This window comes from Cricetulus griseus (assembly GCF_003668045.3).
Source record: "Cricetulus griseus strain 17A/GY chromosome 1 unlocalized genomic scaffold, alternate assembly CriGri-PICRH-1.0 chr1_1, whole genome shotgun sequence".
Taxonomy (NCBI): Eukaryota; Metazoa; Chordata; class Mammalia; order Rodentia; family Cricetidae; genus Cricetulus; species Cricetulus griseus.
This window is the reverse complement of record NW_023276807.1, coordinates 153,546,320-153,569,956: the sequence shown is the minus strand read 5'-3', so window position 1 is coordinate 153,569,956 and position 23,637 is coordinate 153,546,320. Positions and strand designations below refer to the sequence as shown.

Below are 23,637 nucleotides of genomic sequence, written 5' to 3'. Positions count from 1 at the left end.
GCTTATTTAGTCTTATATTTAGAAATGTATAGTCAGAGTCTCACTGACATGATTGTCTAAACCTGAGGTGAACAAGGACAGCAACAGAAGACATGTCAAAGTGGACAGGGACGGGCAGGCCCCAAGACCACACAAAGAACTACAGGCCACTAAGGAATGCTGACAGCAGGAGGGCTAGTCTCCTCCAGGGAAGAGCACACCAACTGCTTATCCAATACCAAATGGTCAGTATACAGACTGAACAGGTTATATTTAGGGATATATATGTACACACACACACACACACACACACACACACACACACACACACACACACACACACACACACCAACAACAACAACAATTACAAAAGGGGTGCTATAAACTTCCAGAGACCAAGGAAGGAGTTATTAGAGGATCTGGGGGGAGGAAAGGGAAGAGAGAAGTGATGTGATTACATTATAATGTCAAAAATAATAAAAACATTATAGTTATAATTCAACAACAACACCTATTCCCTTGTTTATGTTTCACAGAATCAGAAGAACAAAAGCCATTTAAAATGCCCACATGCACTGCTCCAAACGACCACTGCTAGCATTTTGGTGTCTGTTTCAACTTTTCACTGAGGGCATCTTCATTTTTCAAATCTTCCACTTTATAACACATCTTATTTCTTTCAAAAATCCAAATACACAACATAACCTTTCCTATTTTCCTTGAGTAAATCAGAACAAACTCATCACATTATTTCCTACACAAGGGGTGAGAAATACTCTCAGTGAAAACATCTTTATTACTGGGTAATTAATTCAAGCATGGTCCTGATTAAAGTGAACTGTATTTACAAACTCCTTTATTGTTCATAATAACCCCATTAATTACTCTCCTTTTTATTTTTATTTTGCTTTGCTTTTTTGGCAGGGGTGGGAGGGGGAGTTTCAAGACAGGGTTTCTATATAGCTTTGGAGCCTGTCCTGGAACTCACTATGTAGACCAGGCTGGCCTCGAACTCAGAAAGATCTGCCTGCCTCTGCATTCAGAGTGCTGGGATTAAAGGCATGTCAATTACTTTCTTTTATCTGTACATATCAAGCAATGGAAAGCACCAGAAAGCCACTACAAGATATATTCAGCTAGAAAATAAGACAGACTTTGAAACTAAGTAGTTGGACTTTAGATGGTTCACTGTACTCCTATGCTACCTGGCTTTTAATACATATCCTTAGAGTTAAGGAAGCACAGCCAAGGCAAGAGTTTGAAAAAGACAAAAATCTAATTTTTTATATTCACACTGAGATGAAGGGGGAGCTTGAAGCAGGACAACTGATGCTATGAAGGATTTACTAATAAACTTGCTTGGGAAATACTAAGTTATAGAAGATGAATTTATCTAAGGTGACGCTGCCTCCAGTATAAATGGAAGACAGTAATGTATTGACAGGTAGTTTAGAAACCCAGAGAAAGAATATTTTGTTCCATAACTGAAGTTTAGGGTTGCTGAGAAAGTTTCTGCTAATACCTATTCACCAAGACTGACCTCCAGTGAGGCTCCATTTCCACAACAAACGGAGACAATGCTGACTTACTACCACCCATTAGGACCATCCCACAACACAGAACCTAAGGCCTCTAAGGGCCTCCAGAGGGTCACAATTGTCATTAAATCCTTGTCTGCCACGAACCCTTCTGTGCTCTAAATAGGAAACCATAATTCTGACAGGCGGGCAAAACAAACCTGGGTACCCACTATTGAAAAAGAACAATATTGGTGTACTTAAGAGATCAGGCAATATCTGTGTGATGTAAATCTCCCATCTTCCCAAATAGCCAGACTTACAGTTTCCTAGCTCTGTTGAAATTGTTCACAGTGTAACCTGGGCCGAGACCCGAAAGAGACAGAAGGATGACAATATGTGTTATCTGCATAAGCCTGGGGCCCATACATACAAGCCGGGAAAATTTTCTATTCCATGCTGGCTCCTTTGTGCTTAGCCAGAACAAGTCACACACTAACAGATTTCCCTTTCTTAATTTCTAAGTATGCAGAGTAGTTCCTCACTATGACAGGAAATCCTGTTTCTGATGTTCACAGTGTTTTCCAACTTGGTTGGTGTGACTTAATCAATACAAGCCCTGAGGAGACAAGACACAGAGTGACACCATTGGTGGTTATAGGAGAGTTTTCCCATACCTGAGAGTCCAGGTCTTCTCCTTTCATGCAGAAGTTGGCATCGATGACATTCAGGCCCACCAGGAGACCAGCAATAATAGCTCCTTCTTCTTCCATCATGAGGGCATTGGCTTCATAGAACTCACTGCAACAGAAACCCACCGAGCACTGTAACAGCAAGACCTTGGCACTCCAATGAGACAGGAGGCAAGGAGAAAACCTCCTGTCTCATGGATGAGCATGCCATCTCCCAGAGTGCTTTTATAAGTAGACATTTCTGGTAACAGGCACTCGAGTAAACCCGGTAGGCACTAGAGAGCTCAGCTGCAAGTGTCACTGGGAGCTACAGTGCTTGAGGCAAATATACAGACTCCACTGACTGATCTGTGGTCATGGTGCACCATGGGACAATGCTGCACGGTTCCATGCACCTCTTTAAAAACATTCTTTTCTTTAAAAAATTATTTTCTTCAATCATATTTTAAGCACATTTCTTTCATGAGAGAATATTTTAAAATGCAAATTGTTGTGTGTGTGTATATATACAGGTATATACATATAAGCACACACATGTATATGGTTAGAAAATGAGGCTCTGCTAGTGGTTGAACCCTGATCTTTCTGAATGCTACATAAGCCCTCTGCCACCAAGCCCCATCCCAGCAATATAGCTGCCAACCAAATAACATGTACTGTAAGTAGCCTGAAAATGATCTCTAAGTTTTAAAGAATCATTTCCTTTAGAACACAGGTAAAATTTGTTCTTATTACAAAAAATGAAGGGAAGTAAAAGAAGCACATATGAAACTTTTAAATTCCATCTACTAATGACTTTGTTTGATAACTTAGGAAACATACACATTTGTAATAAGTATATCATATCATATATGCAATTATGTCGTAATTAACAAAAGGAATTATACCATTATAATTAACTTGAATATAGTTTCTGGCTTAAAAATATCTATTTCAAAAAATAATTTCCTATAATTTTGTTTATATTGTTTTTTAATTAATTATTTATGTATAGGGTGTTCTGCCTGCATGTGTGCCTGCACTGCATGCCAGAAGAGGGCACCAGATCTCATTATAGTTGGCTGTGAGCTACCATATGATTGCTGGGAACTTAACTCAGGACCTCTGGAAGAGCAACCAGTGCTCTTAACCTCTGAGCCATCTCTCTAGCCCTACATTGGTTTTATCCCACTGTATATGTATCCCACTGTATATGTAATTATTTAGCAAACTCCCCTTCATTAGCTAGCTCTTCTCTGGAACAGGCTGCCTAGACTTTTACCACCACAGATCCCAGAAACAAAGAAAGCAAAGCAAAAACTCCAAGTATCTAGAAAATTATGAATGGGCAGAGTCGTCAAACCACACAGATGATTAAACACACATATATTATTCAAACACTCACTGTATGATCTAACAACTATGTTTCTTATCATTCACTCAAAGAGGATGGAAACCTACATCCACACAAAAACCTGCACAGGGGTGCTGACAACAATGTTATTTAAAACTTGGAAGCAACTAAGATGAAGAAACAAACATATAAAGAAATGGAATATTATTTATCACTAAAAGTGAGTTCCTAAGCCATGAAAAATCACGGAACACCTTAAGTGTATGTTACTAAGTGAAAAGGCTATATATTTATGATCCTAACTAGCTGATATTCTGCTAAAGACAAAGCCAAGGAGACAGAAAAATGATGAGTAGTTAAGAGTGGAATGAGAGTGGCCTAAGTAGGTAGGACCCAAGGACATTAGAGCAATGACTCACTTTCAGAATTCACAGAATGTATGGCACAAGAGTGAGTCCTAATGCAAACTGCAAACTTTGAAAGACCAAGATATGCCTGTTTGTGTGCGTGTGCATGAGAGCTAGTGAGTGTCTGCATATGCACATGCAGAGCACAGGATATAAGAATTCTTTCTCTGTACCTTGTACTCCATTGCTATTGTATCTTGTTTTAATGTGTATTTTTATGATGGCTGGTAAAGTCACACGTTTTTTTCTGTTTACTAGTCACCTTTTTGCTTTGTTTTTGTTTTTTTGAGACAGGGTTTCTCTGCGTAGCACTGGCTGTCCTGGAACCCACTCTGTAGACTAGGCTGGCCTCAAACTCACAAAGATCACCTGCCTTTGCTTCTCAAGTGCTGGGATTAAAGGCATGCATTTATATAATAATTATTACAAACATCTCCTTCACTCCTTGCCTTTTATTTTTAACATTATGGTGGTATTTGTTTTTGTGGATAGTGATTTGCTATGTAACCTAGGCAACTCATGATCTATGTGAATTTTTTTTCTTAAAGATTTTATTTGTTTATTTGTATACAACATTCTGCTTCCATGTATATCTACACACCAGAAGAGGGCACCAGATCTTATAATGGATGGTTGTGAGCCACCATGTGGTTGCTGGGAATTGAACTCAGGACCTCTGGAAGAGCAGTTGGTGCTCTTAACCTCTGAGCCATCTCTCCAGCCCCTCTATGTGAATTTTTTTTTAATTTAGAAACAATCTTATTTTACATATCAATCCCAGTTCCCTCTCTCTCACGTGCCCCACCCCCCCATCCCACCACACACCCACTCCCTAACAACAGTGAGGCCTTCCATAGGGGAGTCATTAAAGACTTTCACATCATTTGGAGGAGGACCTAGGCTCTCCTCCTTGTATCTGGGCTGAAAGAGTATCCTTCCATGGGGGATGGACTCCCAAAGTCCATTTATGCACTAGGGATAAATACTTGTTCCACTGTCAGAGGTCCCATAGCCTTCCCAGGCCTCCTATGAATTTTTTTAATGGTACATATGAAATGATGTCAACTTTTTGTCCCATTGGGCCCATGCACAGTTCTGAACTGCCCTATAAAGGACTACATATAGCTACAGTCACAGAGAACACACATTGTACAAAACACCCCTTTGGGACTATAAGTGAGTGTGTGAGGTGTGGTACAGAGAATTGAGGAAACTTACGTATTGAGTGTTTTTGACCTATGCAATCGGCAAGTTTCTATGAGTGAACTTTGTATGATATTGGCAGAACATGTCACGAAGGAAGTTTGACTTGTGTTCATACCTGAGAAGTTCCTTCTTGTTGATCAAGGCTTTCATATACTCAGAAAGCTTCTTCTGCATTAATGCCAAACGAAGCCAGGCTCTTCCTCTGCCAACTGGTGTCCTACAAGAGCACAGAAACCAAGCGACTAAGAAGCCAAGGAAAGGCAGCAGGGTGGGTCCAGTGTGGGACAGCACACCTGCTCCTGCCAATGGTCTTCCAGCAGCAACACTAAAGCCCCTCTCGAGATCCCACAGCTGTTCTTGCACATGTAATTTCATATGGGATTGTGAGTCTTGGGTGTTTGGGACAAATAATCTTGTATTTGCATTAGTATGTGAATGTGCTGTAGTCTGAAGACCAGAACACTCTTCCACCCCCCTGGAAATGCTCCATTAGTTTATTTGATGAAGCCTAGGTTTAGAGTGGATTATGTAAGAAGCTGGATACTGTTTGATTCCATTCAATTAATATTAGACCAGTTTGCTGTGGGAGGCTAATCTCTATTTTTTTTTTTCAAGTTTGAAGGCAGGCCCTGTGTTACTGAGGCTCACTTAATCTTGGCTTTAAAACCCATGGAATACAGTTGTTTCCTGAAATCAAGCCAGTCATAACATCTCCCTAGGTCAAATTTCTTAAGATTTGTTGATTTACAACTGTGTTTTGTAAGAAAACAGTGATATCTTGTATTTTAATATGAAGACAACCTCTCTTCAATAAGTAAGTACCCTTCAAGAGTATACATTTCTTAACAGTGTCTAATGGTAGCAACATTACAAATGTGGATTGTTATAAAAATGTGCACATTATCATTAGGCCCATTCTTTAAGGAGAGAAAAAAAACTCAGCCCAAAACTTACTTAAGTCCTGGGAGATCTTTAACACTTGCTGTTATCTCTGCAGCTTCTGGAACGAGCTTTTCCACCAGCTCTAGAGGCCCCCAGAAGGATTTGTTTTGTCCAAGAAAAGTTTTCTTGGCTAAGAAAACACAACAAAATAGTATTTTAGTAATCTTTACAACTACACACTCATAAAGGTAGTTGTGTATCTGTGCTTGCACATGTATTCACATTCTCCAATTCCCTCTCTCCATCATTCTTTCTAGCTATCCAATCCTAGGCGATTAGTTTAAAAAACTATTCATTCAGGTTGAAGAGATGGCTCAGTGAATTAGGTGTTTGCCACACAACTGGGACCAGAGTTGGGCATGGTGGCTGGCCTGTAATACCAGCATGAGGAGAACTGAGACAGGGAATCCTTGGGCAAGCTGGCTAGCTACGATGGTTGAGTCTGTGCGCTCCAGACTGCCAAAAATGGAGACTATAAAAAGATACAATCAATCTCTGGCCTACACACACCCACACACACACCATACATATGTGCACCCAGATATGTACATACCACATACATAGAAACACATGTAGAAATCATGGTTTTATAATAGATACAAAAATAAAGCCAGGCAGTGATGGCACATGCCTTTAGTCCCAGCACTCAGGAGGCAGGGGCAGGCAGATCTCTGTGAGTTCGAAGCCGGCCTAGTCTACAGAGCGAGTGCCAGGATAGGCTCCAAAGATAGCTCAGCAATTAAAGTATTGGCTGTTCTTGTAGAAAACCTGGATACAACTCCCACATGACACTTCACAACTGTCTGTAACTACAGTTCCAGGGGATATAATGCCGTCTTCTGGCTTCCATGGGTACCAGGCACAGGCATATACACAGACAGAATGCCTGTATACATAAAAATAAAATTAAATTGAAAAAGAATGTATGATCTAGCCTAGAGTAATATTTAATGGTTTAGTACTTAAAACCATATAGTACTAGTGAAAAAAATAGCCCAATGGAAAACTGAACACTGAAAAGAGAGGATGGAAGGAAACTAAGGAGACTTAGACTAGGACCTACCCCAAAACTGATTAAGTGAGAAGAGCAAGAAACCTGACTGCAGCACCCGTTCTGCCCCAACTTGTGACCGGGCAGGTAACTAGTCCATTCTAGGCAGGTCTATTTCCCTGTCAATCAATGATTTGCTTATTTATGAAGGCCCCTTCAACTCTAACATCAAAAGATAACTGTACTTTTATGTATCACCAGTCCTTTAAGTCAATTAAAATTCTGCTCCGATACAGGTTGCATTCCACTTTTTTTTTTTTTTAAAGACAGGGTCTCTTACTATGTAGCCCTGCCTGGCATGAAACTTGCTCTATAGACAGTCTAGTCCTGAACCCACAGAAATCTGCCTGCCTCTGCCTCTTTAGTGCTGGGAAGTAAATGTGTGAGCCACCATGCCAAGCCCAGTAACACTATTCATCCAAGGTTTTTATTTTTGGCTTCCATGGAAGAGGCTTTCTTTCCAGCTAGGCACTGCTAAGGACTGGCCGTACATTTGCATCTTGAGGCCATGGCCCACCTTTCAAGCCATGTTTCAAGCAGTGCTCCATCACCACAAAGAACTGCTGGAGAGGTGCATAGTCAGAGTCCAGGGTCCGCCCCAGGTTCAGGGCCGATTCGATGAGGCCCTTGATGCTCAGCTTCGCCATGTTCATCAGGTTCATGCGTTCGTTAGCCATGAGATAATTAGGATCTGCAAGAAGGGAATGAACTTATTTAGTGGGAGAGTACAACATAAAACAGTATCATTTCACCACACCGATGTCTGCACTGATGGCATAAAAGCAATGGTGGGTAAGACTGCTGGTGATTTGTCATGAACCAAGGAAGTGGCACCAAATTACTATCTTTGGCTGTATTCTTCCTGGCTGTGTACATGCTGTAGAAAAAGATGTTAGTTTCCTTGTTTAGTCATTTTAAAAGCAAAATTAAATAATTTTACCAACCCTTACATCTTAGGTCCTCCTCTGGTACCTACCTATCTGGGCACTTCCACACTTACTATCTTGCTACACTGACAACATGGCTCAGCTGCCATTCTTACTTCTCTGTTTGACAGAATATGATATGGAATGCTTAAAGAGAACCAAGGTGGGGAAAGAGTGCCTGGACAAGCTACTCCAAGTGTACCATTTACTTTCTTGGTATTAACACCAATCACTATTGGGATTAAAGGCATGCACCATCATGCCCGGCTCACTTGCTAGTTTTTTATGTCTACTTGATACCAGGTGGGAACCTCTATTGAGAAAATGCCTCCAAAAGATCAGGCTGCAGGCAATCCAGTAGGGCATTTTCCTAGTGATTGATTGGGAGGTGCCCAGCCCATTGTAGGTGGCGCCACTCCTGGGCTGGTGGTCTTAGAAGCTGTAGGAAAGCAGGCTGAGAAACCCATGGGGAGCAAGCCAGTAACCAACACTCCTCCATGGCCTCTACACCAGCTCCTGCCTGCAGACTCCTGTCTGGTTTGAGTTACTGTAATGGACTGTGATTCAAGATATATAAGCCAAATAAACTCTTTCCTCCCCAAGCTGCTTTTGGCCAATGGTGTTTCGTCAACAGTAATGTTAACTCTAAGAAAGTAGTTATTAAATTAGTTCATTAAGTCTTAGGCCATTAACTATTATGAACTATTGGTACAATATGGTACAAGAAATTAACTCCCAAGTTTTCAACACTCAGCATACAGTGTTTGGTTGTCAGTACCAGAGATAAATTATTTGAGGAAGTGCTCAGGGCCTAATTATATTTACAGAACACAGAAGATCCAGGTACTACTGTCTGCTTCTTAGAATTATGATCCTTTTTCCTCCCAAGACAAGGTTTTACTAGAACCAATAACAATCTTTAGTCTCAGCCTGACCCTCCACAGTGCTAGGTTATATCCATGTATCACCAAATACATCCAACTATGATCTCAATTGCTTCTTATAACAAGCTATGCACCTAGTCCATAGTACAGTGACCAATGACAGAACCAGAGTCCAGAATGGCTTTGCTCAACTCCAACCACAATGTGTGTGTTCTTCTTCCACCCCGATCTCCTTACAAACAAACTGATGGGAAGAGATGCTGTTGGTCCTCCAGTCCTAACACGATTATCTCATGTACCCACCATCTCTTTATTACTGCTGAAGTATTCTCCCTTCTCTTTAAGATCTATTTATGATTATGTGAATGAGTGTTTTGCCTGCAATATGAGTACAGTACACCACATCCATACAGTGCCTGTGGAGGCCAGGAGAGTATGTCAGATCACCTGGAACTGTAGTTCTTGTGAGCCAGCATGTAAACTCTGGGGATAGAATCCAGGTCCTCGGAGAGCAGCAAGTGCTATTAAAAGGCACCATCCCTGCTTCCTCTTCAGTTTAGGTGACAGAGTAGGGACATAAGGAGTGGTGTGGACTGAGGTTCCACAACCCATCAAGGAAGCATTGGGACTTGGAGTTGCCATGAAAGCTATGTGCATGCATATACACAGAAATTACGTAGGAATACACTGTGTATGTATATACCCTGCTAAGCATCAGCATATCAAATTCTTATAAATAAAGTAAAAGCTGCCTGGAGCTCAGGAAGACCAAAGTCCTGCTAAAACTACACTTTCAAATTTCAAATAAATAAGACAAAACAGGCTATCTTGTTACACAATGTTTTCATTTATATCTGCCTCCATATTTAAGTCAATAAAGCAAAGATGATCAAATCTACATTAACTTTTGAGATTAACAGACTTGCAGCCCTAACTATAAAAACCCTGGTTTGTTGTAGTGTTCCTGTAGGTAATACTGTAATTACCTGATTGACTGACTTTTGGAGGAAGTGTCTGATTCTGTAGCCCAACCCAGTCTTGAATTTAGTGTTTATGCCTCAGCTTCCTGAGCAGCCAAGATAAAGGATGAACACTTTGCACCGCACTTAGGTTACATTTTAGAGAAACACTTCATGGGAAAGCCAAATTGGTCTATATCACTATTACTTATTTCTTGCATAGTAACATGTGTCAGGCAGCTCTCTCTCTTTTATGTAGGGGTGTTCTGCATGCATATGTTTGTAGACCACATGTGTGCCTGGTGCCCACAGAGGCCAGAAGAGGGCATGACATCCCCTGGAGTTACAGATGGTTGTGCACTGCCACGTAGGTTCTGGGAATTGAACCTGGGTTCTCTGGAAAAGCAGTCAGTGCTCTTTACCGCTCAGCCTTCTCTCCGGCCACAGACGTAGCTCTTTGTTCATTATAGATCAACTTGTCAAGGGTCTATGTTCATTGCTGCTTTAGTCATAAAGGCAAGGAAATGGAGCCAGTCTAGATGTCCACGAGCTCATGAAGGATAATGAAAATGTGGTACATATACACAATGGAATTTTATTCAGACATAAAGAAAAATGAGGGCTGGGGTTTGGTGGCACTCAACTTTAATCCCAGCACTCGTGAGGCAGAAGCAGGCGGATCTCTGTGAGTTTGAGGCCAGCCTGGTTTACAGAGCAAGTTCCAGGACAGCCTCCAAAACAATACAGAGAAACTCTGTCTCAAAACAAAACAAAACAACACAACACAAAAAAAGAAGACGAAGAAAGAAAAATGAGGTTATTAAATGTGCAGGAAAAGGATGGAACTAGAAAATACTATATTAAGGGAAGAACTCAGGCTCAAAAAGACAAACACATGTTCTCTTTTAAATGTAGATTTTAGCTATTAATTTCTATGTGTGAGCATTTATGTGGTAGTGAGAATGTATCTGGAAACTAGAAAGGGGATTATTAAATCAAAAGGGGAAATTATTTAAGTTGGGGAGGACAGTAGAATGCTTGTGATATGAGAGTGGGAGATTAAATATTGGAGGTGGAAAGGTCTAAGTGGGGACAGTGCAGGGAGTTGAGGGCAGGAAGGAGTGGGAGAGGTTAAACCAAAACCAATAATGTATAAAGAAGCCATAAGAAAATCTAATACTTGATAAACTAGTAAAAAAATAAACGAACTCCACCAAACACCATCCCCAAGGCTTGAGAAGGTCTCAGAAAAGGAAGTGGAGACAACGTGAGCACCAGAGGATAGAGGAGTAAGGTGAATGCTGTCTTCTCAACATGATGTGGCTATTAGACTCATGAACGCACAGCACCTCATTATCTGCACAAGACCTCAACAAGATCAAGCCAGACAGAATTATGGTAAAGAAGGGGTAGGTGATCTTCCCATCCCTTACTGAGGTGCTACTGGCAGTTGATAATTGCTCTGGGGAAGAAGGGAAGTCATTCTTTTCTGAAGATGTGGCCACTCGTAGGATACCCCTGTTCTAATGGATGGTTCCAAACATATGCCCTATATATATGGGCAGCATTAACTGTTCTTAGAGGGTTATAAAAATAATAAAAGAATGGCAAAAACAGGATATGGTGGTGTGGCACACACCTTTAATCTTAGTACTCTGCATGCAAAGACAGGCAAATCTCTGTGACTCTAAGGCTACTCTTGTCTGTGTAGTAAATTCTAGACAATGAGACCAGGTCTGGGAAAAAAAGTTGAGGTGGGCATGTTGGTGCACACCTGTAATCCCAGCACTTATCAGGCAGAGGCAGGTGGACCTCTGAGTTCAAGGCCAGCCTGGTCTACAGAGTAAATTCTAGTACTGCCAGGGCTACACAGAGAAACCCTGACTCAAAAACCTAAAAAATTGAGGGTGTAATGTTTTGGAGGGGGGAATAATACTTCATTGTATACATGTTTAAAATTTTCAAGACCCCCCCCCCCAATACCAACAATTGCCACTTTCCTTGGATGTCCATCAGAACTAGATAATAAGATCCTATTACCAAAGATGCTATGCTATATGTCATGGCCATAGGACACAGAGAAATACAGCAATACCAACCACCAGGCAAGATGTGCTGTCTTATGCAATAGTGTAATTTATTACAAGGGCAACCAACCACTTGCTAATTGGATCTGCAGCCCATTCCATAAGCAGGAACTTACATCTGGGATTGTAAACCTGGTCACAGGCCACAGCTAGAGAGGTCACAGGCCTAGTAGGAGGCTGCTGCTGCTATTCTGCTGAACAGACAAGGTGTGCTCATCCAACTGCCACATACATACATACATACATACATACATACATACATACATACATACATATTCATGTCCATAGATTGGTGGGGCCCACTCTGGCCAGAGAAGCTTCTTTTGGCAGTGGCCAGTGGTTAACTGCAGAGACTCATGAGTGGTCAAAGTGCTATGAGGAAGTGGCTGTTGGATTCTATATGAGACATCTATATTACCCTCTGCAAGGCCCAGGTAAGCTCAGAGAAGAAAGGGAAGAAAGAATGTTAGCATTAGGTATGTGTATAGATGATCAAAATGCATTGTGTATATTCATGAAAATGTCATAATGAAGCCTTTATGTATAATTAGTATCTAATACAAATGTAAAAAAAAGAGTACTTAGCTGTATGAGGTCCTGGGTTAGACCCTCAGCACTGGGTGGGCTGTGTGTATGTGTGTGTGTGTGGGGGGGGGGGTCAGGGGAGAGAGTCAAACAAGGACAGTGAAATATACAAAAAAATTAGTCTCTCACAGTGGAACAATACAACATAAAATACTAATTTTCCTAGGAGCAGGATGTGTCATCCAGTGTGTCTAACCTCTTGTAATCACTGGGTAGTATGGGGATAGTATTTTGGAGGACTACTAGACTCCTGACTGCACCCTTTCAACAGATGGCAGGGGACAGATTGGATCACAGCTGCCTACTATTGGCAACACTACTGCGCTTTAGTTCTGGGAACCACCAATTTGGGAGCTAGCCACTCCTACTCCATCCCACTCAAGGGCAGGTGTGTGTCTATGAGTTCTCAGAAGACTAGACTTGTGAGTTCAACCTGGGAGGACAAAACACCTGACCAGGAACTCACATGACCCTTAGAGAGTAGTAACATATCTATACCACAAAGCCTTGAAATGGTAATGGATGCTATAGGAAATACAAGAGATATTTAATGTTATATTACTATGTAGTATGTTAATGTAAACCTAATTCCTAGTAAAGCTGAACTAATTTGTTTTTGACAGCAGTTAGTTCTCAAGATTTCCTTATTATTTGGAAGAACAAAGTTTAATCTGGTAAGCTGGCATGCAGGCCTGTAATGCCAGATTTTCAGGAGGCTAAAACAGTGGGTCATAAATTCAAGGTCTGCCTGGGCTACACAGTGGGTCCAAGGCCACCTGGGTAACCTGTTGGGACCTTGTATCGAAATAAAAATAACTTTAAAAACTGAAAGAGGCCGGGGGGATGTAGCTCAGAGCTAGAGTACTTGCCTAGCATCTTGGGAACCTAGGGTTTAATTCCTAGTACTGACAAAAAAATAAAAGCATTATCAACCCCACTCCCACCCCCAGAGTCTCATTATGTAGCTCTGGTTGTCCTAGACCTAATTATGTGGACCAGCCTGGCCTTGAACTCACAGAACTCTGCCTACCTCTGCCTCCCACTGCTTGGCTTGTGAGTTGTTCCCGATAGTGAAAGAAATGCTCTGAATGCTCTAAAAAAAGCCTTTATAGAGTGGCAGCGGTGACCACAGAGAGAGAAGCAACACTTTAGCCGCCTGCAGCCCCAACCTGGGAGGAAGATGCTAATTAAAGTGAAGATGCTGAACTGGAAAGGAGATTGAAATTGACATTGAACCCACAGACAAGGTGGAGTGAATCAAGGAGCGTGTGGAAGAGAAAGAGGGAATCCCCCCACAACAGCAGCAGTTCATCTACAGTGGCAAACAAATGAATGATGAGAAGATAGCAGCTGATTACAAGATTCTAGGTGGCTCGGTCCTCCGCCTAGTGTTGGCTCTTAGAGGTGGTGGTGGTCTTGGGCAATGATGAACCTCGGTTCCATTTCACCTCCTTGCCCTGTTGCTCATAATTAAGCATCACACATCCTCTCACTCTCTGGGACACCAGAACTACTGCCCCCTCCCTTGGATGCCCAATCTTGTGTGTCTAATGGTGGGAGAATGTGAGGACCCCAGGGTGCGGTGTTCCTGGCCCAAATGGCCATTACTGGCTATTGAGTTTTAGTTTGCAGTCCTGTGTGCTTCCCTCTCTTACGGCTATGTACTTGGTTGTCAATAAAAATATTTCCTGGCAAAAAAAAAAAAAAAAGCGCCTTTACAATAAAATAGCACCTAACAATCGTGAAAACACTTGTTTATGAGAACTCTGTATTGTTTTCATTGCTAACCTGATTGTGTGTAGTCCTGTCTACACACAATGCTATATCAGATATCACATGTATTTCTACTCGGCCGAAGTTAAGAGGAAACCAACTTCTGCATCACTTCTTCTGATGGACACTCTCTTAACGTGGCTGGTCAAGAACATTAACCATGAATTCATTTACCATTATTGCTATCTTTTCTTGTTAAGGGTACAATCCAAAATGGGCTTAGCTGAAATCTGCCTCTTTTAGAAAGTTTTTATCCTCTCTTTGGTATGGACTATGTACTTGTGTAAATTAACATCTAACCTTATGCAAGGAATCTTGTCACTTTGAGGCTAAGTTCCCCTGCAGTGAGGTAATGGTGAGAGAGCTGGACTAGTTCTGTAAGTCTTTTATCCTGTGAAAACACCACACATTCATATCGGCTATCCTCATGACATACTGGGACACTGGCTCTTTACAGAGTGGCCCAGAAAGATGCTCAGAATGTATAGAAATAGCCATGTCCCTCATTCAGAACCACCCCCCCCAAGGTTACTCTGACATCAAATACCATGAACTTTGTGGTCCTGGAGAATAGGCATCAGATCTCAGGAAAGCTGTTAGGGTTTAGCGCTCAGGCCCAGGAGGGAGCTTGTGAATCATGATCAGTACTTTTACCAGGCAGTGAAACTCCGAGCAATCTGAGTATACATTAAAGTTTATACAGAGACACTGACTCCCAAGATTATATATATATATATATATATATATATATATATATATATATATATATTCTCACCAAAAGCAGAATGAATGAAATTAAATGAAGAAATAATTAAACAGTATGTGTGTAGGGGAAACAAACAAACAGAACCCAAACTGAAGAAAAGTCAATGAAACTACAAGCTGCATCTTTGATGAAGATCAACAATATTAAAGCCAGAAATACTGACACATGTCTGTAATCTCAGTACCCAGGAGATGAAGCAAGAGGACCATGAACTGAGCTCAGCCTGGCCTACCTGGCAGTGCCCTGACTCAAAAACAATAGGCCTCGTTACTCCAGATGCAGTGTGATAACAGCCTCACACTCTAGCTACCACAGCTTCCCTGCCCTGATGAGCTTATCCCTTCTTATACTGTAATCCTAAATAATTCCTTCTTACCCTACAACAACAGTAAGAAGAGAACATTAGTGAACATTTATCCATGGACCAACACAAGAGTCGAATGACTGAAACCAAAGAAAGGAAAGATGAGATACTGGGCTCACTGACCTTACAAGTGAAAAGAATTTTTAAATTGTCTTTTGAGAAAGGGTTTCTCTGTGTCCTTGGCTGTCCTGGAACTCAATTTGTAGACCAGGCTGAACTTGAACACACAGAGATCACAGCTTCTGACTCCTGAGTGCTGGGGATTAAAAGCATGTGCCACCACCGCCTAGCAACAAGCCAAAATTGTAAAGGAAAAACATACATGGGTGATTTCCTAGAAAAATACAAATCAATTAAAACTAACAAGCAACAGAAAACAGAAGTAAAGATGTAACAAGCAAAGATACTGAATTAGTAATAAAGCCAAAAGTAAATCCCACAGAGAGAAGACCAGAGACAAATGACCTCACTGTTGAAGTTAATCAACCATTTAGAAGTAGTATCAATTTTTCACAAACTATACCATATAGAAGATAGCCCTCTCAACTTTTTCTACCATACCAATATTTCCTTGGGACAGAAAAAGGGGGACCTGCACTGTAATATTCCTTACAAATGAAGACGCAAAAAGCCTCAACAAAACAGATAAGATCATTAACACAACCAAGTAGGACTGACGACAGAATGCAAGGTTTGTTCAACTTATGTAAGTCAAGCAATGCAATACACCATGGAAATAAAGACTGTGATTTCAATAAATACAGACAAAATGGCTGACATATCAAAAAAATTATATGTAACAAACTTGGAAAAGAAAGGAATTTCTTCTTCCTTTATTTTTGCTTTTCACCACAAGGTTTCTCTGTGTAACAGCTCTGGCTGTCCTGAGATCGCCTGCCTCTTCTTCCTCCCCAGTGATGGGATTAAAGGCGTGTGCCACCACTGGCCAGCTAAGAAGGGAATTTCTTTAACCTGGTAAAATGTAACTAGGAAAAACTCTCGTCTAATACAATATCTAAGGGTAGAAGACTTCACTAGAGGTCAGCAACAGAACACAGATGGTCATTCCCACTGTTTCTAAACAATACCATGGAGGAGAATTTAGTCAGGGAAATTAGAAAAACCAAAAACAAAGGGCATGTCAATTAGAAGGAAGCGGTAAAATTGTATTTTCAGAGAATACTTTATTACAGATTTAAAGAACCCACAAACATAGTATTAGCTAGTAAGTGCACTTGGCAAGGCTGCAGGACACAAGATCAATACAAGACTTAATTGTATAGCAGTCTCTTCTCTGGCCTATTGTTTCTGCAAGTCTCAGTGATCTAAAAATATTAAATGGAAAATTCCAGAAATAAATGACTAATAAGATTTAAATTGCATGCTTTTCTATACAATGTAATGGAGATGTATTCCTTTCTTTTCCACAATGGGAAATGAATCACTCCTTTGTCCAGACATTTCTCATATAAGCTATATGCCTGTCAGTCGTTCAGAAACTGCCTTATTTATGGTACCACAGTGTGTCTATTATTTATTAATGGCCATTATTTAATAATGGCCTGAAAATGCAAGAGTAGTGATGCTGGAAATGTAGATATGCCAAAGAGACAGTATGTTGTACTGTGCTTTCATTCTGTGAGAAAATGAACATTCTCAGCTATATAAGGAAGGAAAAGATACACTGTATCTGAGGTCATGTCCAATCCTCCTTACTAAACTATATTGCTATAGCTGTTAGCTCTTATTAGCTAATGTTACTCTCATCCTGCCTAATAGCAAACTGAATGTTTTCCTTGAGAAGTATATATACAGAAGAACAAAGTGAACATAGTCTTTAGTACTACTACAGTTTCAAGAATCAACTTGTAGATGAGATGGGACCAAATTAGCAATGAAAAGCTCGAAAATGACTTCACTTATATGGTACCAAAAAGAAAATAATTACAAATAAATTGACAAGAGATGTGCATATTTTGTGCACTGAAAACAAAATGTGGAAATGAAAATTTAAAGTGTCAAACAGAAATCCAATGTCAGTGGATTTCAAGACTTAATTATGCTAAGATGGCAATACTCCTTGAGTTACTACAGATTCAAAGCAATCCCTATCAAAATCCTAGCTGTCTTATTTACAGAAATTGGCACACTTATCCTAAAATACGTATAGGAACGCAAAGTATCCAGACAAGTTAAAATAATCCTGAAAAAGAAATGGGCAGGAGAGAGGTCTCAGTGGTCACTCTTGCAGAGGACTCAAGTTTGATTCCCAACATCCACAGAAGCACCCCACAGCCACCTGCAACTCTAGCTCCAGGGAATCTGATACCTCTGGGCTCTGCAGGCATGTGCACTCATTTGTGTACACACCACACATACAGACATTCACAGACACACACACACACACACACACAGATTCATACACAGTAACACACACACACACCCTTAAAAATTTAACTACAAAGGACCAGAGACCAAAATTCAAGAGCTATAAGTATAAAACTCATTATAGAAAACATAGATCAAAATTTTTGTAAACTTGAGATAGGCAGTGTTTTCTTAGATATATGAGAAGAGTTCAAAGAACATACCTTCATTCCAGCACTCAAGAGACAGAGGCAGTCAGATCTCTTGAAATTCAAGGCCAGCCTGGTTTATATATAGAGTTCCAGGCCAACCAAAAAATAAAGTAAAACCCTGTCTTAAAAATAAAAAACAAGGGGCTAGAGAGATGGATCAGAGGTTAAGAGTACTTCCTACTCTTCAGAGTCCTGAGTTCAATTCCCAGCAATCACATGGTGGCTCACAGCCATCTATAATGAGATGACATGCTTTTCTGGTGTGCAGGAAAACACGAAGATATAACACTGTGTACATAATAAATAAATCTTTAATAAACATAAACAAATAACAAAACAAAAAAGAAGGAAGAAAGAGGGTCTGGGAGACAGCTTAGGTGTTAGTACCCATATAGAAACTCATAACCATCTATAACTCCAGTTCCAGAGGCTCTGATGCCCTCTTCTGGTGTGCATGCCCATGCATGCACAAGTGCGCATACACACACAGACTGCACATATAGACATACAAACACTCACACATATAAATAGTACATTTTTTAAAAAGAAAAAATGAGGCTAGCTAAGCATCTAAAGAAACTACAACCCTGTGTAAAATGTAAAATGGTGCAGGTGTTTTGCCAAGTCTGACATTTCTCAAGTGTTAGGATCTGGGTGGGAGACATGGCTCATTGGTTAAGAGCCCTGACTTGCTCTTCTAGAGACCTGGGTTAGAGCCCTGGCACTCAGATGGTGGCTTACAACTGTCTTAGGATGCCCTCTTCTGGACCCCGTGTGTACCAGGTACACCTCTGATGAAATGACATATATCTAGGTAAAACAACCATACACATAAAGTAAAGAACACATTAAAAATTGTTGATTTACCATTTTATCTAGAATTCTACTTCACGATATTTTCTCAGTATGGGATATTATGGACCCATTTTGTGTTTACACACAAGCATTCCTTACAATTAGCCCCAAACATGTCAAATATCTACCAATATAATGATGAGATAAAATGTGTATCCATACAACAGAATGTTCTCTAGCCATAACACTGATGAACCTTGAAAACATGCCAAGTGAGAGAGGCCATGAACAAAAAGACATGTATTTCGTGATAGTGTTTATATGGAAATGTCCACAATAGGCGATTTACAAAGACGAAAAGGAGGCTGGGGATTGGCATGGACAGGGAGGCAGAAGAAACATGGAATGGTTGATAATGGGTGCATGGGTTCCTTTTTAGGGAGATGAAACATTATCGGAAGCACACAATACTGTGAATGCACAATCACTTTGTATACAATAAAATGGTAGTCTTTGCCTGGTGTGAGTTACATCTCAATAAAGCTGACACTAGGAAAAAACTAAAGAGATTCAAGAGACAGTGATGTATCATCTTGATGCAGACCACTGAAACCAAGATACCAGAGATCCAGTACTCTGAAAAGTGGGCCAGACTTTTAATACTTTTCAGAAATGGCATCAAAAATTGCTGTTAATTTTGACTGCTGTGAAACTCACAAATATAAAAGCAAATCTAAAAAAGAAGTCATAGAAAAGTTTAATGTAATCTTACAATATTATACCTTTTATCTTAAAAAAATAATGTCCCTTTTAAATGTTTTGGCAAATATCCTAAGGAGCACTGTAGATACAGAACGCTGTACTACTTGCAAGCAAGCACAGGGACGTCTCAGTTATTGCCATGGCACATAGAACTCAACTCTGACACTCCTTATGGAAGACAATTAAGAGGTGGTTAGAAATTAAAGAAAAGAAAAGGAAACAGAAAGAAAAGCTGAGAGATGCTGGTGTGGCACGCACCTTCTGTATCATCACGCACTTGTTCCACCAAATCTGTCAAATCCTCCCAAGAGTCTTTGCAAACGGCAAAAAGAAAGGAAAAGAAAGAAAAAATGTCATGCAAGCCAAGAAAGGAAGGTGCTATTAAAAATAAGATTTCCCAAGGGGTAACTGAGAGGGAGGAGGCCTGGGATTCTGTCATTTAACACAGAGATTAGCAGTGAAAGGGGCTGGGACTCCGACCAAGGAGGCAGAGGTATTATTGTGATTACTCAATGTTTCAAAGTTAAGGTTAGTTACTTTAAGGTTTCCAAAGGGAAGAAACAAGTATGCTTACTTCACAAACAAGCAACACATTTTCTTCTACTGAAAACCACATTAGCCTCTGAAATCTAAATGTATGCCACAGTCACACCATTCAGTATTTATTTGGATCACTTCAGTAAAGCTGAAAGCTTTTTTTTAGAGTCAGGACAAATCTCATGATGAAAATGATTGACTTTTCTTAAAATAATAAAAAAACTAAGCATAATTTCTAACTCATGCCCTCAGAACAAAGTCAAAAAGATGCTATTCTGAGGACATATAAACTGCCTAAATGTCACTAAAGCCAGGTGATCTTCATCATGCAGAACTGGGAAGGTGTGGGCAACACCTCACAACTACAAGGATTAATGTTTCCACAGGACACGAATGGATATTCACATTAAATAATGAAGTCTAAACAGCCTCAAGCAAATTCAAAGCATGTGGTATTACCAAGTGAATTCAAGAACATTTATAAAAAATACTTCAGGCTTCCAGGAGTTTGTTTCCTTTCTTCTTCTAAGGACTTTTTTTTTTTTTTTTTTTTTTTAATGTGAATCTGTGCTGGGTGGTGGTGGCTCATGCCTTTAATCCCAGCACTCGGGAGGCAGGGGCAGGCGGGATCTTTGGGAGTTTGAAACCAGCCTGGTCTATAAGAGCTAGTTCCAGGACAGCCTCCAAAGCCACAGAGAAACCCTGTCTGGGGGGGGGGGATGTGAATATGTGTGCTTCTGTGTGTATATTGCACATGTGCTAGTGTACACAGAAGCCTGAAGAGGGAGCCAGAGTTCCTAGAGCAGGAGTTACAAGTGGTTGTAACTCAAGTGACCAGATGTGGGAGCTGGGAACCAAACTCAGGTCCTGTGGAAGAGCAGCAAGTACTCTTCATCCCTGAGCCACCTCTCCAGTCCCCAGAGACTTTTTAAAATTGTGGCTCTGTGTATGGAAATATCCCTCAGAAAGCGTCTCACACAGGAAAAAGTATGCTTCAATGACTTCACAGTAAGCTGGTACCTAAATATCTTATGTGTAGACATGGTTGAGTATGTTGTTCTAGTTATAATCCTTGGACTGTGTTATGTGCTGCCACTATACTCGGAAGGCCACTGTTCATGCAAATGAGCTTTCAACCATTCATTTACATTACTGTTCTGCAGATTCACTATGGTACCTTGCCAGTCAACAGGATGGACATTCCACCTTACCTTTTATTCACAAAAACTTTGTCACATAATAAAAAAAAAAACCTCTCTTTAGTAAGACAGAAACAAAGCCCCTCTCTACGATGTGGGCAGAGGATCTGGAGAGCACATTTCTAGAAATGTGTAGTGTTCACCAGGGGTCTCTCTGATGTCTCCTTCAGTGTGTCCTATGTAGAGCACAGTTTCTGATCCCCCCACCTCACCTGGTCCCTACAGGATCACACTCTAGCCCATCCTAGGCTAGCCCTGAATACTCTAACTCAGGCTGGCTTTGAACTCAGGGCAATCCTTCTGCCTCAGTTTTTTTGAGTGCTGGGATTATGGGGTGGGATTTCAGAAATACACCATCATGCTCAGGTCTGTTTTCTTTTTCAAAAAAGGTATGTGATGCAACCTACCAAGAAGTGTCTCCTCTCACAGAGGTCAAGAGCTGTCTCACTTTTACTTCTCTTTTCTTAGGCATCTCAGGAATTTACTGCAGAACAGATAGTGGGTTGGGGGTGTGGCTAGCAAGCACTCCACCTCCCCAAAAAGAATAGACATGCTATTCTTTTATAACCCAAACTCTAAGTTTTATAACATATTTTTGTTTTGTTTTGGAGACAGGGTCTCACTATGTAGACCAGGCTGGTCTCAAACTCACAGAGATTCCCCTGCTTCTGCCTCTCCGGTTACAATAGTATTTAATGCATTCATTCAAGAAGCGGGCAGACAATACCTGCTCCTTTCCTAACACTCGATTTTTCTAAAAAGAGTAATTTTTTTTGCCTCAAGCATTTTTTAAGCTGCTCTAAAGAACTATAGGAACGGTATGTAGAAGAAAATGCATATTTACAAACTAGGGAGAATAGCAATCTTAATGCTTGTCCGCTGGTTAGTTTTACCAACTCGACACAAACTAAAGCAGGTTCTCAATCTTCCTAATGCTGCAACCCTTTATACAGTTCCTCAGGTTGTGGTGACTGATACCAACCACAACATTACTTTTGTTGCTACTACATAACTAATTTTTCTACTGTTATGAATCATAATATAAATATCTGATGTGCAGGATATCTGACATGTGACCCCTGTGAAAGGGTCATTCAATGCACAAAGGTGTCACGACTTGCAGGTTAAGAACCACTGAGCTAGAGTAACCTGGAAAGAGGGAATCTCCAGTAACTTTCTCTAGGTTCTTGCTTGAGCGGCACATACTGCCTTGACATCCTTCCATTGAGTACAATGAAATAGACCTTTTGTTACCCAAAGTTGGTTGTGGTTGGTGTGTGTTCCCCCCTCTCCCCTTTTTCTTTTAAAACAGGGACAGGGTTTCTCTATATAGCCCTGGCTGTTGTGATCTTGCTCTGTAAACCAGACTGGCCTTGAACTCACAGAGATCTGCCTGCCTCTGCCTCCCAAGAGTGCAATTTAAAATGACCTGCTAGTTAACACTGTAGACAGGTTTGGCTTAAGAATTTGCTATAGGCCAGGTGTGGTGGCACACTCCTTTAATCCCAGGACTTGGGAGGCAGAGGCAGGCAGATCTCTGAGTTCAAGACCAGCCTGGTCTACCGATATAGTTCCTGACTACATGAAAAACAAACAAACACAAACAAACAAAAACCAAAAAAACTGCTGTAGATTCATACCTATTCCAGATATTATCGAAGTGTTAAAGCATGGCCAGGAAAGAGCTTTGTTTAAGCAGCTTAATTCCCATCTCTAAGACTGACCCAGAAGGAAACCTTGTGTTCTCATGGCCTATGTAGTGCCATGTGACTGAGATCAAACACATGACCACTACTCTTCCAAGCACCTAGATTGCTTAAAAATCAGTTATTGTTTATTATTGTGTATGTATGTATGATATAAGGCATGCCTCACTAAACAGTGAGTTTGAGGTCAGCCTGAACTACTTAAATCAATCAATCTATCAATCTATCTATCTATCTATCTATCTATCTATCTATCTGCAGGGCCTATAACTTGTGATCCTCCTCCTGCCTCATCCCCCCACCCCAGTGTTGTGATTACAAGGAATATACTACCAATGCTCAGTTCAAAGTAAAGTTTTAAATATTTAAAGCACCCTGAAATATAATTTTAAGGAGTCAAGCATTACTGGATGTCTCAGATATTTTACTTCTAAAATGAAAACTGGTAATATGTTCAAGGTGTACCAACAGACACCCAAACTGTGTTAGAAAACTGAGAACTCAATGGCCTGCAATGTAGCAATGGCCAAAGGAACTATACACACATACTCTACTAAAGATACTAAAGGAGTGGTTGAGTTGGCAGTC

The 23,637-nt window shown here is 40.6% G+C and overlaps 1 protein-coding gene and 1 pseudogene across 5 annotated transcripts in view; one reads left to right on the top strand and one right to left on the bottom strand.

The window, feature by feature from the left end:
• The window catches only part of Rufy3 (RUN and FYVE domain containing 3), an 82,283-nt gene that overhangs the window by 28,687 nt on the left and 29,959 nt on the right, over positions 1-23,637 (bottom strand). For all 5 annotated transcript variants that reach the window (XR_004772322.1, XM_027389249.2, XM_027389244.2 and 2 more), the window contains exons 2-5: positions 7,645-7,818; positions 6,089-6,206; positions 5,250-5,351; positions 2,174-2,297 (exon numbers count right to left, since the gene is read on the bottom strand). Coding sequence is in view for 4 of the 5 variants with exons in the window: in XM_027389249.2 (XP_027245050.1) it covers positions 2,174-2,297; positions 5,250-5,351; positions 6,089-6,206; positions 7,645-7,818 (518 nt within the window). In the remaining variant the exon portion in view is untranslated. The remainder of the gene's footprint in view (positions 1-2,173; positions 2,298-5,249; positions 5,352-6,088; positions 6,207-7,644; positions 7,819-23,637) is intronic.
• LOC100750714 lies at positions 13,710-14,274 on the top strand (annotated as a pseudogene).